Source organism: Pinus tabuliformis, chromosome 3_2 (genome assembly GCF_031772625.1).
Source record: "Pinus tabuliformis cultivar Carrire ecotype Pingquan chromosome 3_2, CPIR1, whole genome shotgun sequence".
In the NCBI taxonomy this organism is placed as follows: domain Eukaryota; kingdom Viridiplantae; phylum Streptophyta; class Pinopsida; order Pinales; family Pinaceae; genus Pinus; species Pinus tabuliformis.
The window spans coordinates 171,863,209-171,880,675 of record NC_142302.1 but is presented as its reverse complement, the minus strand read 5'-3'; the positions used below and the strand labels follow the sequence as shown (position 1 = coordinate 171,880,675).

At 39.1% G+C, this 17,467-nt stretch overlaps 1 protein-coding gene across 12 annotated transcripts in view; it reads right to left on the bottom strand.

Moving 5' to 3' along the window:
- The window catches only part of LOC149180341 (BRCA1-A complex subunit BRE-like protein), a 359,353-nt gene that overhangs the window by 146,039 nt on the left and 195,847 nt on the right, over positions 1–17,467 (bottom strand). For all 12 annotated transcript variants that reach the window (XM_089416041.1, XM_089416035.1, XM_089416036.1 and 9 more), the window contains 2 exons: positions 12,007–12,096; positions 11,857–11,910 (listed from right to left, as the gene is read on the bottom strand). In XM_089416041.1, coding sequence (XP_089272167.1) covers positions 11,857–11,910; positions 12,007–12,096 — 144 coding nt within the window. The remainder of the gene's footprint in view (positions 1–11,856; positions 11,911–12,006; positions 12,097–17,467) is intronic.

Sequence of the window (17,467 nt, the reverse complement as noted above, 5' to 3'; positions counted from 1 at the left end):
AATGGGTATTAATATAAAATTGGGTGAGAAGGCTCTAAATGACATGGATCAAGCCAAATCTAATCTTAGTCGTTGATTAGAGATTTAATCTCGGCAGTTGAAGACTCAACAGAAAAAGTATAAGAGGAGGCTTAAGGGTTAGTTGGAGATACACCAAGTTGATCAGTCAGTTCAATTTTTTAGAGCGGGGTTTGCTGAGAGAAATTGAACGAGTGATCAGAGTTGCAGTGAGGGGCAGTGAGTGCATAGGAGACAGGCAGAAATAGTGCCAAAGGACTAGCACAAAGGCAGAGAAGGCTACGCAGAGCCAGCAGGAGCCACGCAGAGGGCCAGAGTGACTGCACAAAGGGCCAGAGGGCCTGCATATGTGACGCAGAGGGTCAGAGAGCCAACACAGAGCATCTATAGGCTAACGCAGAGGGCCAGAGAGCCAGCGCAAAGCATCTATAGGCAGACACAAAGGCCAGGAGGGCTGACGCATATCCTCAAAGAGGCGTTGGAGAGATTTTCGTGGAGCAAACTTGCCGAATATCTGCTTCCGAAGAGAGGTATTACTGCCAAATTGATTTGTCTGTCGGGAGGGCCAGTTTGGCACCTAGTTGTACTCAAAAAAAGTTGCTTAATAATAAAATCCTCAAAACTGTTGCACCGGTTTTCCCCAGTTGAGTTTTTCTAAGGACGATTGTCAAAAAATAACGGTGTCCCTTGTGTGTTTGTCTATTTCTTTCAGTTGATGATCTGTAGATGGTTGAAACTGCATTTGTGTTTATTTCAATATTTATATGGTTAAATAACTTGTTAAGTAATTAAACAAGTAGGTGAAATAAACTAGATAGCGCAGAAAATTTCTAACGGGTTAGCCTTAGAAATTTCAACAGACTTCATAATGGCCTACCCTTCCATAATGGGCTTTGGTAGGTGCTAATGTCTCCAAGCTCCAAATGGCGTTAACCAAGTATCCCATTAGGTGGTTTCTACTCCTAAAGGGGATAATATGTCCAAGGTACATCCTTTAAAAGGTGGTGGCATGTTATAAAGAGATGAATGGAGTAGGGAACGAAAAGGGGCAGCCCTGGGCCACATGCTGGAGTATAAGAGTAGCTAGAAAAAGGGAAGCCCACACTTGGGTATATAATGTATAGGAGAAAGAAATCGTGGTATATGAGGTACCCAACCTTGATTTTTCCACCCATCTTTATATGTCTTTCGCCTTTTTATGATTTTTCTTTAATTAACTGCTCGAGGCTCAAGGGTAAGAGCATGATGTGTGAGATATAGCAGTGGATACCCCCTTTTAAGGTAGGGCGGTTCATTGCCCATCAGAGGTTGGGACAATCATGGGTTCCTAAATTATGAAGGAGGCTCATAGAACCTGTAGGAACCAAGGTGATGGCCATGATGATCAGGTAGAGTTCACGTATGGCTTTTGCCCACGTGCTAAATGTGTTTGTCCCGGCCATCTTTTGCATTTTGTGATACATTTCCGGTTGAGTGTGGCCAACTATGCTTTTACTTTTCTTTTTAGCTGCATCAACCTCTAGGGCATCATTCCAAGCCCAACCCAAGGTGTGGGCAAGGGGAAGGGGAGAGCTAACCCTATGTGGACCTAGTGGGGAATGCGGACCCATGTGGGAGAAATGATTAATGGGGTCATAATGAGTGGAAAGGGGGCAATATATGTGGATGAGGGAGCAAGACCACGCAACCAAAATCAGGGTTTGCCATAAAGTACCATCCCTAAAGCCAAAAGGGTCAGTAAAAGAGATCCCACGAGACTAGAATCCAAGGTTAACATCCAAAAAGGGTCTAGGGGACAAGTGCACAGACCTAGTCCATTCTTTCTACTGAATCCCTCCATTAATTGATGCCCAAAAGCATCCATGATAAGCAAACTACAATACTCAATTACCAAATGACAAGGCATAACTTTAGGTTCGGGAGGCCCACCTTCAAACATACGATCATGGCAGATGGGTGAGGGACCACATGGCTGGCTCAAGTGGTGGAGAAATGGCACAACAAGCTAGTTGGTGGCTGCAAGGGGTTGTTGGCTACTGGCTGAGAACCATCTAGGAGAAAAAAATTTCTCCTAGCGATACCACCCACAAAATAGTGGGTAACATCTGGCTCCAACTAAGACGTAATATCTCAAAGAAGTTGACGAAGCTACTCAAATGGGAGGTCACGAAAACTGCAGCAATGTCTTGGTTATCGCGGACCTGCTACCTGCACATATCAACGATTGAACCCACGAGGCAACATGTTTTTCACAGTGTCTTATGATCACCCATGCTTAGTGTTAGGCCGTAAAATTGGCAGAAAAATAAAATATGCAAATTTTACTTTAAATGCATCTAATCTACCATGAGAAATATCATATGAGGTTAGTTCTAATGCAAAATAAACATGTGACATCCTACTCTAGCATGCATAACATACAATGTCAATTGATCAATACAAGAACGCATGCTTCCATGATTATTTTTGCAGCGAAATTGACAATACAAATGGGAATAATGATATGAGGGGTTGCGAGGGAGGGAGGTGGGAAAACAAGAGACCCATATGCCATAGAAAGGAACCCTGGAAGAAGGAAAAGACACTAGTCAAGAGGATTGGATTTGATCCTCCAACCAGGAGATGGAAATGTCAATGACCAAGTATATGAATCTTTGATGAAGAACTATCTCGGGCCTATCATCCTTAGGGTAAGAAGGAGTGAAAGACTCAGACATGTTTAGGATGATGTTATTTTGGTCATTGGGAAAACAAGAAGTGGACTCATCATTGTATTTGGGGAAAAACCATGATTCCTGGTTCTTCATAGGGGAAAGCAACTCTTCATCAAGACTAGAATGAACATCATCACAAACATCTATTTCCAGGGCAAGGGAGGAACACTCAAACATGAAGAAAAACCCTTTATCAGTGGCATGGCCTAGGGAAGCATCTTCCTCAATTTCTTCTATATTAGAATCATCAGAATTTCCCACAATCTTGGAAGGCTCTTCTTTGATTGAATCATCTTGGAACATAAAGAAGAGACCTTTCCAACCACTAGGAAGGGCTTTATAAGGACCAACATTGTTATTCAAAAGGGGCGGAGCATTTTATTCTTCCCTGAGCTCATTCTTATGGACTTGAGAAACCATGGGGTCTTCATTCCTATAATCATACCTAATTCCCCAATCAACAGCCCAAAAATCACTCATAGATTCTTTGTTTATTTGACTATCACGATCTTCTTTAGAATCCTCCCATTCTTCGTTATATATTTGGTGTTCGTTAGGATGCCATTCATTCTCTTCTTTAGACAGGGAGGACTTTTCCTCCTTCATTCGTTCCCGAAGAATGATCTCAAAGGTATTTACTACATGATTTTGATAAAATGCCTCAAGAAGAAGGTCATCTGTAGGAATCTCTTTATATTCACTCTTCTTGTTACGGAGCCTTTCTGATTGCTCACAATACTAGGAGAAAAACTCTTGGGATTTATATGTGGCTATTAGTTTCTTGCAAGACTTTTCATATTCCATCATCCATTCTTGCAATGCCTGAAGGCTCTCAGGATTGAGATCTTCCTCATTATCCTTAGAGGACATGCTTTCCAATTCATGGGGCTCTTCTTTGACACTATCCTTAAAGTATGCATCAATAAGACACTCTTCCTCAAGCATAAAACCATATTGAAGCATAAAAATTATGGCTGAAGCAAGAAAGTTGATAGCTTGAAGAGTTAATATGTTGAAATACACGAGGTATTTAAAATAATAATTTATTAATATATAAAATTGTACAAGTGATGAATGTTACAATGAGGACCCGCATTTATATACCTAAGCAGGTGTCCTTTCGTGAATGGGCATGTCTTTTAGACATGCCTTTTCACTTAACTTAATGACTATTTAACCTAATTAATATTTAATACTTATAGTTATTTTATTTAATTACTTGTTATGAATTATATTCATAACATAGCCCCTTCCTTCAGAAGCTTTGTCCTCAAAGCTATATTGCTAGCAATTGTCTTTGCAGTTGTCGTCTCGGCATATGGAAGGTGGAAGGTCTCCATCACTGGTGGCTCAACGCCTATAATTCGCTAATAACTCTATTTTGAGTCCAAGGTTATCTCTACTTTTGAACCCAGGGTTATGTCTATTTTTTTTTTATGTAATTATAATTTATATAAAATATAATCAAAGAGATTTAGAACAGTTGGTGAAGAAGTGCGCTGTTAAGGCGCTCCGCAAGCAAAGGTCACCGGTTCTAGTCTCGCTGATACCAAAAAATCCAACATGGTTTCCGCTGGTGCGGCTCAGGCTGGGTGCGATCCCCGGGTGATTTTGACGACTTAGATGCCCCTGAGTCGTGGCCTCTCAGCCACAGGGTAAGAGTGATTTTCAGGATTCACCCACTTATCAACAAAAAAAAAATATATATATATAAAATATATATAACTATTTTTACGTATAGTCTAGTAACGCATTAACTAAAGGTTACGACTTATCGCTTTGATCCGGCATCTGGTTATGTAGCCCGTTGACTGCCATATCGAATCATCGAATTACCTCTAATTTCACTGCAGTTGTCCACTCTGTTGTTTGTCAGTTAGGGAAAGCGATGTCAGCCATCTTGTGTAGTGGGTGCAGAAATGCAGCACTCAGACAGCGGGGACGAGTAATGGGGGTCGCGACACAAAAAGAAAAGAAAAAAAACAAGTCATCCTGTAGCTGGGCGTTGTTGAAAAAATACGCGCTGATCAATTCCTCCAAGCCATGTCTAAACAATTTCTGCTCTGGCCACCGTCGGTTTTGTCTGAACAGTGGACACATTCTGTTGGAGGCACGAGCTGCCAATGACACGATCATTTTCCTTAGTTGATTCATTTTCGTCTTCAGCTTTTCGTTTTCACTGGAGCACGATGCAGAGTCATCCTCATTGCTCTCAGGTTGTTCATTCCCATGCCCACGCTGACAATCAACTCTGTCTAGAAATGCCAAGGGATGATTCCCGGCAGAAGGATGGTAAGGATGATAACTCGGACTTGCCCTGTGATCTCGATGCCGTGACTTATTATCAAAATTAGGGTTTACAGTGCGTCGTCCGTCATTAAGGTTTGGACTCCAACGTCTATCGTAGAACCCATAATTATTTCTCGGGGGATCAGGGCTTCGACACTCGAACCTCTGTCTATGGTTGTTGTTTAAATTGGGCCTTGTTTCATATTCTAAAACAAGACTCCTACTATGCCTTCTTTCATACAGAAGAATGTCCCCCCCTCTCCTGGATTTTCATCATGAATCTCTTTTGAACTGTTACCCCAATTAGAAGCCCTAGGGCTCGGACTTAGGGCTTTGCCATAAGAAACATGTGAACGAGAAGGGGAAGTCGATTTGTTACCATTGTTGGAGGGGTAGCGGTTATGTTCGTACCTCGACGGATTAGGGCTGCAACTTTGAATTTGGCAATGGAAATCACTGTTATACGGAAACAGTCCTTGAGATTGTAGGATTCCCTTTCCATGGCGTAAAAAGAGACGAGCCTGGTCATGACTTGCATCTTGAACATTTAGATCAAGCACCTCATTCCCTATAAGCAATTGCAAACTGCCATTTGAACATCTCACAAAGTGAGCATTGATTTCATAAGAAATGGTACCATTACGGTTTTGGACCTTCCTCCATCGCACTATATTATCATCCAATCTAAACTGTTTCTTAGTTCCATACTCATCCATCTCAAAATTTTCCTCTTCAACAAATGTCTTTGGGTCAAACGGTTTTGGCTCAATTCCCATGATATTTGACACTCGCATAATATTCATATTGTCTGGCTGCCCTGGAGGTGGGCATAATGGAAACTCCAACTCTAAGGTAGGGCCTACTAGTTTCTCCTTTTGCCTTTGCTCATATTGTTGTTCTTCATTTGATTCATACCGATCCACTTCATCATGTATCATAAATTCTAGATATAGTCCCCTTTGTTCACTCTCAACCCTTTGATCACTAATATCTCTTTTTGGCTCGGTATCTGCTCCTCCTTTACTTTCAACATCAACTTCATTTGGATCATCATCTTGATCTGCATTAGCTTCATCTTCAACATTATAATTATCTAATGCTTCACCTTGTTCTGTTCCTTCACTTTCGCTATCATCTTCCTCTGCACAACTTTTCTTTCGACATACTAAAACTTTTGCACATGATTTTTCAAATCGCTGAAATACTTCTTGAATTTTACTAAACTGTTCAATGTGATCAAGATGTGAATGTAATGGCACATTGTGCAACAAACAACATTCAAAGACCCGCATGATTATATCGTGTGCCATGGCTCTGATACCACTAAAGCATAAAAACTATGGCTGAAGCAAGAAAACTAATAGCTTAAAGACTTAATATGTTAAAATACACGAGGTATTTAAAATAATAATTTATTAATATATAAAATTGTACAAGTGATGAATGTTACAATGAAGACCCACATTTATATACCTAAGCAGGTGTCCTTTCGTGAATGGGCATATCTTTTAGACATGCCTTTTCACTTAATTTAATGACTATTTAACCTAATAAATATTTAATTATTTAATATTTATATTTATTTTATTTAATTACTTATCATGAATTATATTCATAACACATATTCAATAACTTCCTCCTCTCGAAAGGGCCACATCTAACATTTGGCATATACCTTCATGAGATTGGAAACCCGACCCTTCATGTAACAAGAAGTGCGTAATAAACATTGGAAGAGAAAAAATGCTTTTAAGTTCATATGACTCAAGCCAATCAGTATTTGGGGCAATGGATAGGGCAAATATTTCCATTTGGTCACAAGTTTGAGTTATATTTTGCTTTTTAAGATACCTTATGAATGTTGCAGAATGTGGATCCCCATCAAGCATTGGCATATTCTTCATGCATTTTGATGAGGGATACTACGCGATCCCTGTCACTTTTATGGCGGGATTATATGTGGTCAACATGTTGTTGGGTCCTTAATGACATGGGAGTCACCAGGGTGAATGAAATTGCCTTGACAAATGCTTGCTTCACCCTACAAGCATTGACTTTAGAGATCAATGAAGAACTAGGGCTTCGTTCTTCCAATGGAGTCGCCAACAATGATATGACAATATGTCATATGGGAAACAAAACATATGTTTCGTGTCCCTAGCAACGGCGCCAAAATGTTACCACTCAAACTAGCAGGGGGGCTAAAAGGGACTCCTTAAGGGACAACTACTAGATCAAGGGCAACAATGGAGACTTAGCTCACCGTCACCAAAGCTAAGACTCCCTACCCTTTACGGACTTTCACTGGTGGGAGGACACCCGGTATATGGAAAGTCACTTATGAAGGATGAATCAACAAATGGATGTGAAGTGACCTTAATGATTCTTTTCCTAGAAGGAGGTCAAGAATGGAGCTTACTTGCTCTTTAAGCAAGGTACAAAGCTTTCTAGGAGAAGGAGGTGAGGATTTAAGGGCTAGGTTGAGGGGATATGACTTGTAAAGGAGTTTCCCAATCCCTAAAATCCTTATTGAACTTGGTATCCCAAGTGGTTCTTGAAGACTTGACTTTTCAAAGGTATGGGACCACATGGGACCAAGTGGACCCAGCCTAGGTTAAGGGGAGGGAGTTTAGCAACCAATGATGATCTTAACCCAGACAAGGAAGGGGAAAGGATCAAAACAAGAATTTCCACTTAAAGGTGTCAAATTGATCCTATGAGGTACTAGCCTAGGGAACACCAGGGCAAAGTTTGATCTCAGAGCTAGGGCTTGGGATATCTCACAATCCCATCGTCGGAATTTCTTCAAATTTGGAGGAGGCCTTGAGGACACACCAACGCAGTAGAGGCTAGGAGATCGAATTTTTTCTATGGCTACTTTGTCGAGAAAGTGATGCCCTAGGTGACCCAACTTGGCTAGACCTAGAAGAGAAAGGGAAAGGTGAAGAAAAATGGTTCTTCGAGTGACCACCTATTGGTAGACCAGTGCCTAATCCCTTGGGGAGAATGGAGTCTAGGAAAATAATGAGAAAGGACTTCGTTTCTCAGTCAAGGAGGCGTCAAGGACTACTTCACTTGGCCTTTAGCGCAAGAATAAGTGACCTCAAAGATTTATACTTCGCTTTTCAAAAAGAGATTGCTTATCAAGATAAAGTCAATGGTAAAATTATCCCTAGGAGAGATCATTCAACATACATGGCCCACACATTGAGAGATGCTATATAGAAACAATAATTCCACAATTTCGCAATTATGCAATGCAACAATTACCCTAGTATAGCAAAAATCCCATTCCAATGCATATGACAAAGTTAAACAAGAATAGCATTAAATGTATGTACTTACATGTAAGAGAACATATCCAACCATCAACAATTTGACAATAAAAAAGCTCCAAGATAAGGTAACCCAATCCAACCATCAATATTCATCCATCCTCCAAGAAATAAATATGAAATTCTCAAGAGAGAAGAATGATCCAACCCAAAGTGATCATCCAAATGGATTCATGTCTCTCCTATTTATACACTCATTAGGAATTTGAATTACTTAATTTGAGCCTACATTAGCCCACTAACTAAAATAATGAGCAAATAACTATCTATTGGTGACAAGCCCGCCAAACTAGCTCATAAATAAAATAATAAGCCTCCCAAGGGGTCGAATAATCAATAATGCATGTCAGTGGGCTCTCTAAGAGGCCTGATGAAATCCATAAGTGCCAAAATGATGAGTTGGACTTCCAAAAGTAATGGACAAGGGGTTGGCCCTGTGTTTTCCACATAATAAACTTGTGGTGCTCCCAATGGCTGTGAGGGCACACAAGTGACCTCATCAGTCTCCAAGTAAGTCGAAGATGATTGTAGACCATTTGTGAGGACTCAGATGATGGTGTAAGTGATGCCAAATCAACATGCAAGTCCTGGGTCATCTGTCAAGTGCATGGCACAACTATGGGGCAAGTTGGGCAAAGGTGAACCAGGTGCATCTTCCTCATCCAATGGGTGAATCTCAAGAAATCTCTAAACGTCTATGGGGATCCATGGAGTGTTGTCTATTGTTGTGGAGGCCCATGGCTCTCAACACACACCCTACATGTGCCAATGTAGCCCTTTGAAGGGTTAGGACCCCGTATAGGGAGACCAAACCCAACATGGTAACCACCTACAATCGTGCATAAGATCCAATGTGTCCCCTAACCTTCCAGTACAACAAGTCATCAAGGAAATCGAGTAAAAAAGCTTACAAACCATGGACCACAGGTGGGAACTTCATAACGGCCTGTCCTTCCATAATGGGATTTGGCAGGTGCTAATGTCTCCAAACTCCAAATGGGGTTAACCAAGTATCATATTAGGTGGTTTCTACTCCTAAAGGGGATAATATGTCCAAGGTACATCCTTTAAAAGGTGGTGGCATGTGATAAAGAGAAGAATGGAGCAAGGAATGAAAAGGATAGCTAGAAAAAGGGAAGCCCACACTTGGGTATATAATGTAGAGGGAGAAATCGTGGTACATGAGGTGCCCCAACCTTGATTTTTCCACCCTTCTTTATATGTCTTTTGACTTTTTATGATTTTTCTTTAATTAACTGCTCAAGGCTCAAGGGGTAAGAGCATGATGTGTGAGATATAGCAGTGGATACCCCCTTTTAAGGTACAGCGGTTCATTGCCCACCAGGGGTTGGGACAATCATGGGTTCCTATATGATGACGGAGGCTCAAAGAACTTGTAGGAACCAGGGTGATGGCCATGATGATCGGGTAGAGCTCATGTATTGGTATTTGCCCACGTCCTAAATGTGTTTGTCCTGACTATCTTTTGCATTTTGTGGTAAATTTCCTGTTGAGTGTCGCCAACTATGCTTTTACTTTTCTTTTTAGATTTATCAACCTCTGGGGCATCATTCCAGGCCCGACCCAAGGTGTGGGCAAGGGGAAGGGGAAAGCTAACCCTATGTGGACCCAGTGAGGAATGTGGACCCAGGTGGGATAAATGATGATTGGGGTCATAACGAGTGGCAATGGAACAATATATGTGGATGAGGGAGCGGGACCACGCAACCAAAATCAAGGTTTCCCATGAAGTACCATCCCTAAAGCCAAAAGGGTCAGTAAAAGAGATCCCATGGGTCTAGAAGCCAAGGTTAACATCCAAAAAGGGTCTAGGGACAAGAGCACAGACCTAGCCCATTCTTTCTGTCAAATCCCCCCATTAATCCATGCCTAGAAATCCATTTAGGAGATATAAGAGGAAGATTCCACTAGCCTAATTAAGTTCTCGTAGGCTAGGATGGGAAAATTAATCAAGGGACCACCATTCGCCTAGGAGAAAACATTATAAAAGTGAAGTGGAGAAAAGGGGGGCATGGATCTTAGGCTAATGGAAAGTCACTTTTAAATTATAAAGTGATAAAAACCACTAAAGTGACTTTATTAAAATAAAAGATAAAAAGGTGACAAAAAGGTCAAGTGAGTTGTAAAAAGAGGAAATGAAAAGTCTCTCCTCATTCTTGCATTTTGATCACTTGGAAAATAGATTTTGGAGAGCTCTAGAGAAGAGAGACTAGGGTTTTTGGAAACCCTCATTTTGGTTACTGGTTTTGGTGTTGGAACTATACACCCTAGCTAGTATTGAAGCCAAATCACTCATATTCCGACATTGCACTTCATTGTTGATGGAGAAGAAGGCCATGGCAGAAATGCAATAAGTTTAGAGGTGTTATCAGTTGATTTGATAAGTCATATTTTGGTATTCCTTATTCTTTTTTTGCATACCAAGAAGCATTCATCTTGGAAGCCGAGTTATCACTGCGTCGCTGGAGTATTGGGCCAAGTTTATGTCTACTGTTGGGTGGCCGAGTTCTCAGCTAGGTTGAGCTGAGTTTACACATAAAAAAAAGAGGCCGAGATCCCCTCCTTCTTGCTGGCCAAGAACCCTTGCTTTACTGGGCATATCTTTCATCTATCAAAGGCCGAGTTTAATGTGTGGATAGAACAGCTGTTCTGCTGTTCGATGGTCAATTTGTGTGTCATATATATCAGTTCAGAGGAACTGTGTGCCATTGTTTCAGGGGCCCAAGGTTACTACTCTTTGGTGTCTAAGTTTTGTACCTCAGAGGCTGAGTTGGACTGTTGTTTAGGAAGATTCTCTATATCAGACTTGAAGCTGAGTGTTTTCTGTGTATTAAACACCTACATTTTGACGAAAGTGTGCTGCCATCTACTCATGTACTTTTCCTTCATATTGCTGTTGCATATATTTATCAATGGTATGTACAAATTCTGAGTTCATTATAAACTGAATGCTGCTGTTGTGAAGTATCTCTGGGTATCCATATATCACTGTGCATGTTTATTTAAAAATAAAATACAAAGAAAATGCACCTACAGCCTTATACAAGCAAACTGTTTGACAAACTACCTCAGTGACAAAATTAAACATACTCAGAAATTTTAGTGAGAATTTTTGAGATATTCCTAGGGGGGTATCTTACGTTACTTGTGTATAAGTTGACTACATGCTGCGCACATGTTCTCTTGGAAAAAGAAGAATGAAAATGAAGTATTCCCATTTGCCTTCTGAATTAGGCATTCTCAGTGAAAATGAAAATGATAGAAGTTATGTATGCTTTGAAAGATGATTACCTCATCACTGTTTACGATGTTCAATTGAGTGATAGTTATTAGTATTTTTACATGTAGGACTGATCAATTATGTATGGCATAAATGTGAAAGAGCACAAAAATCTTGCCCACAGGTTTAAGCTATTTATGACTTCTTCGAAAGTTACATAATAAAGCTCTGATAATCTTAAATGTCCCATGTACCATACCAGAAAGGAGAAGTTCCCTGATGCAGCAAGGATGGACACCCTCCTGCAAAACGCCTGATAAAGCTAACAATTATAACCTTGTCTAATTGAACTTTTAAGACAGTAAAAGTTAGAAATGTTTGTTCAAAGAAACTAAATAGAAAACCATACTGTTTCTGCCTCCAATGGTCTTCCAAAATGTGGAACTAAAGCCTCAATGAATAATCTCCGTGAATTGACTGATGCAATAGCTTCGGACACCTGTCATATATATTTTCAGATCAAAATATAGTCTCCAAATAGATCTGATTTAAAATAAAAGAATTAAAAGAGTAACTGAACAAAAACTGGATAGCATAAATAAGGTGATGGCATCCATTCAGAAAAATCAAGAATTGATCATATAGAAAGTACTATCATACAACAGAAAACAAATAATCTGAAATATGATATTGGGTGTTCTATGACTGTAAAGAAACTGCCTTCAGTAAGCCTATAATGCCCATATTAGTGATGTGTGACATAATGAAATGAAAATGCTGTATTAGCAGTTTTGAGCATTCTAATTATATATTGTTATCTATCTACATTTGCATCTAAGTCATAAGAAGAAATATTCAACTAAAATGGACTTGGAACACTTCCGAATGGCAAGATATCCCTGAACATTTTATGAAAAAATAATGAGAACCAGGTACATAATTTTAGAAGTACATTATAAAAAAAATATGGTATAGATGTGGACATTGATGTGCTATAGTGGGACCAATGAGCAGAAAGGTTTATGGTAACTGACAAACAAAATTAATGGTCATAAAAAGGTCAGACCATGCAAAGTTTGTAAACAGAATTATTTATAAAACAGCAAAATCGAAACATGGACCTATTAAACAGATGTCAAATCGGCTATTGCCATTTTGGTCAATGGAAAGGATTAATGCAGTGTCCCAAATTTTTGAGTTATATATTAGATTGTGACAAGACTATATTTTAGAATGTATTTGGGGTCAACCAAAAGATGACTAGGGTTGACCAGACCTAATGTGTAGATGTGGATCTTCAAGCGATTAATAGTTTGCGTCATTTGCGTATGGAAGTAAATGCTGACAATGTTGTCATGTAACTTGGCAGTTATGTTAATGTGTTAAATTAACCTCTAGAGCATGTTTGCATATATTTTGGGTGTCACCATTGCAGGGTAGTGATACAACTTGCAAAGTCCAGAGGTATTGATGCCTTGAGGTAAGATAGGTTAATGATTACTCTCAATAATTTGTATGACAAAAGAGGGAATTTCCACACAGGTTGAACACCTTAAGTGTAATGTCCCAGATTTTGTGAGTGCATAAATTTCCTTCCTGCTTGCCTAACTATCTTCCTTAGGCTAGCAAGAGGGAAATTACTAAAGCGTTTTGCCCAATTTTGCTGATATTTTATAAAAGGCTAATTATAATTAATAAAAAGGGGTAAATATTATTTTATGCAGTTGTCTATAATGCGACTTTTTGGAAGCTTTTTCGGTGGGTTTTTCCGGTCAAAATCCGGCAGCAATTTATTGGAATCGCAAGTTTGATAGCTAGTTCCTGCACAATCAGAGTGTCCCAGGGGTTTTCCAGGGTGCTGAATCCAAATATGCAGTTAAAAAACCATTTTAACTGCAACAAATCAAGATTTAACCTCAATTTCTTCCGCCGGATTCCGTCACCAGAATCTCCAAAAAGTCGCATTATAGACAACTCCTTATTTTATTAGAAAAATGACACAAAAGGTCACTTAGTGGAAAGTGGCCCGCACCAATAAAATAATACTAAAAAGGGAATCTAAAAGCTTGCAGAGGACTCAATGAAAAGTTATAAAAGGAGGGTGGACTCATTTGTTAATCATTCTATTCCATCATTTCTCATTGCTATTGTAGAGAAGCTCAAGCAAGTTTCAGCCTCGAGGGTTTCAAGTGAAATCCTCGCATTAGTTTCAGCGGATCTCTTGCCACCCTAGCTAGTCTTTCCTTCTTCGGTGGACGTTATTGCCACCCTAGTTGGATTATTTTCCAGTGTTATTCCTGAAGATCTAACAAGTTTTTTTCAGAGGAACTTCAGTATTGTGGAGCAAATTTGTTATTGCAGGAAGACAAGGTTTCTCATTGCAAGAAGTCGAAGTTTTTCAGTGCTACATTTTCCTTCAAGGGCTGATCTATTCTTCTCCAAAAAGGCCGAATATCTATTTCCCAGAGGGCCAAATTCTGGACAATCTATTGGCAAGGCAGTGTTATCTCAGTGCCCAAGAGAACAATTTGTGTTAGGGTCGAGTTATTGTTTCCAGGGGTATTCACACAGCCTTATTCATTGAGCATTTTCCAGTGGTTGTTACCAGATCAAGAGGGCTGAATTCATTCAGGAAATACAGAGGCCGAATTGGATCCACAATACTTCTCACTCAGCCAAGCATATCAGGGTTTTACTTCATAATATTTGCACCAAAGGCTGATCGAACTCTAGCAATTATTTGTCTCTGAAGCAGGGTTTCTACCAGAGAAGTGAAGACTGATTTATTTGATGCATTTCCAAAATTTCGTGCCCAAGGTTACCTTCAGTATTTGGGCTGAACTTGAGGCCGAATTCATTTTAATTGGTGAGCCGAAATTCACTGTTTTCAGGTCTCATATTTCCACATCTAATCTCATATTTGAAGTTACTTGTATTGCCACGAATATTCCAGAATTTGTTTGGGCCCAAGCAAGTGTTGAATTCCAGTCTTGAAGGCTGATATACTAGCAGAAGAAAGCAGGCCGAATACACTCTACTGGTTGTTCAATTCTCCTATGGTTGGCATCTTTCAGACTTCCGGAATTGGAGCAGATTATAGGAGGCAGAGATTCCCATTTCCAGTGCTATAGAAGACTCCTGTCCAGGAGGCTGAGTTGCCCAGAACTTATTGTAAAAAAATCAGATGTTTGACATATGCTGGAGCGAGTCCCAGGTTTTCTGTTATGAATATAAATTATATAGAATAAAATAAATATAAATAAATGTAAATAATAATAATCAAAATAATGATTATCTTAGATAGTCATTAATTAAGTGAAAAGGCCAAATCATGAAAGGACACCTGCCTAGGTATCTAAGCAGGGCCTCATTGTAACATTCAATATCACTGGTACATTTCATATATATTAATAAAACATTATTTACAGCTTAGATTTGTGTAACTCACATTTAAAGTCAACAGGCTACAGTTGTGTCGCTTCAGTGGTATCAGAGCCATGCGAGTCTTTGAATGTTATCCGCCGCACAACATGTCGTTAAGTTTTTGCACTGAATTCATTGAGCAATTTAGTAAAATTCAAGAAGCATTTCAGCAATAAGAAAAATCATGTGCAGAAATTACAGCGTGTCTAAAGAAAAGTTATGCAGAAATCCATAGTAAGGAAGATGACAACGATGGTGAAGAAACGAAACAAGGTGAAGCCAGAGAAGAAGATTTTGATCAAAATGATGATAATGAAAATGAAGATGTAATAGATAATGATGAATATGAGAATGATATAGATCAAGATGATGATCCAGATGAAGGTGATGTAGATGAGGATTATGTAGATCAAGATGATGATCCATATGAAGATGATGTGAATGAAGACTACCTTGAGAAACAAGAAGATGAACAGATATCAGAATCAGAAGAGAAAGTGAATGTTTTGAAGAATAAACTTCTAGCTTACGACCGCAATGAAAAGTCACAGACAACTATTATTGACAATCAAAGTGATTACTTAGATATCGATGGGAACTCTTGGTTATCACCTGAGGAGAAGAAGGAGGTGCAGAGAAAGGAACTTGAGAAAGCTGAAAATGTAAGCCAGAAAAGAACAATTTTGTTGTTGGATCCAACTGGTGGAAAGGTTTCAATTGCTACTGAAGATGATATTCATCAAGCAGATGTATCTCCCCGTAGAGAAAATTTCCAAAAGTTCCATGTAGACCCAAGTCCAAACATCAAAACACGCCCAGTTTATATTGATGTTGGCAAATCTCCACAGCACATTGACTCTAGAAGTAATAGAATACCGGACAGTATGATGGATTTCTTCAATGGAAAGGAGCTCTGCAAGAGTATCAATCCCGACGAAGTTGTTGCTTATGGTGTTGCAGTTCAAGCTGCAATTCTAAGTGGAGAAGGAAATGAGAAGGTGCAAAACCTTTTGCTTCTTGATGTCACTCCCTTGTCACTTGGATTGGAAACTGTCGAAGAAGTGATGACTGTTTTGAATCCCATGAACACAGTTTTCGATGCAAAGCATCTTATTGGAAGGAGATTCTCCGATCCAATAGTCCAGAATGACATGAAGTTGTGGCCCTTCAAAGTCATTTCTGGGCCAGCGGAGAAGCCTATGATTGTTGTTACTTACAAAGGAGAAGAAAAGCAATTCGCTGCAGAGGAAATTTCTTCGATGGTTCTAACTAAAATGAAGGATATTGCTAAAGCGTATCTGGGAACTACCATCAAGAATGTTGTTGTTACAGTCCCTGCATATTTCAATGACTCTCAGAGGCACGCTACTGAAGCAACAAAACTTATAGCTTGTTGACTTTAATGTAAAAGTACACAATAGGTATTTGTAATAATAATTTATTATTATTATATATATATATATATATATATATATAATGTACAAGTGATGATAAATGTTACAAATGAGGACCTACTTATATACCTAGGCAGGTGTCCTTTCATGATTGGGAATGTCTTTTAGACATGCCTTTTCACTTTAACTAATGACTATTTAACATAATCATTATTTTGATTATTTATTATTTACATTATTTATTTTTATTTGATTTCATGTAATTTATATTTGTAACATTGCCCTTTCCTTCAAAAGCTTTGTCCTCAAAGCTTATTGTTGACAATTTTCTTCAACTTAATCGCGAACAATTTTCTTCATTTTTCTCTTGTCATTTTTGTCAATCGCCTCGACATGTATAGCTATATTACCCACCAAAAATCCATGTATATATTGTATAGTTTGGCAATCGCTGCAGCATGTATAACTCATCAATGATATTCCCTTGGAAAAAAAATTAAATTAATTGAATTAATTAAATTATATAAACTATTTAATTAAATTATATAAATTAATTAGTTAGTTTATGATTATATAATATAATTGTATGGTATCAAAGTGATTATATTCATATTAAGTTATAATCGTTATAGTTTATCACCGGGTTATAATAGTATTAAGTTATAATCATACAGTCATCATAATATCATAAGGTGATCCACTTTCAAAAGACGTGACATCTCACACCCGTATCACACACCGGCATAACGCCTTTCCGGCAGGAAAAAATCAATGGAGACTGTTGTCTGTGTATTAGAATTAATATAATTGGCACATGACAACAAGACAGATGACGCAAGGAACCGTCCCGAAGTGTGTTGACATCATGTAGGTGATGAACGACAACATGCAGGTGATGGTGTAGCAAGGGTATGGCGGTCGAGCAGGCGTCGAGGTTTGTGGTAAGCGCGAGGAATTGTGGGGAGAGGAGGAGCGTTGGGAAGGCTAGTTGGTGGGAGCTTAGGTAGCTCCTGAAGGAACTTTTCAAAAACAGCTAGCCTCACTCTTCCCTTA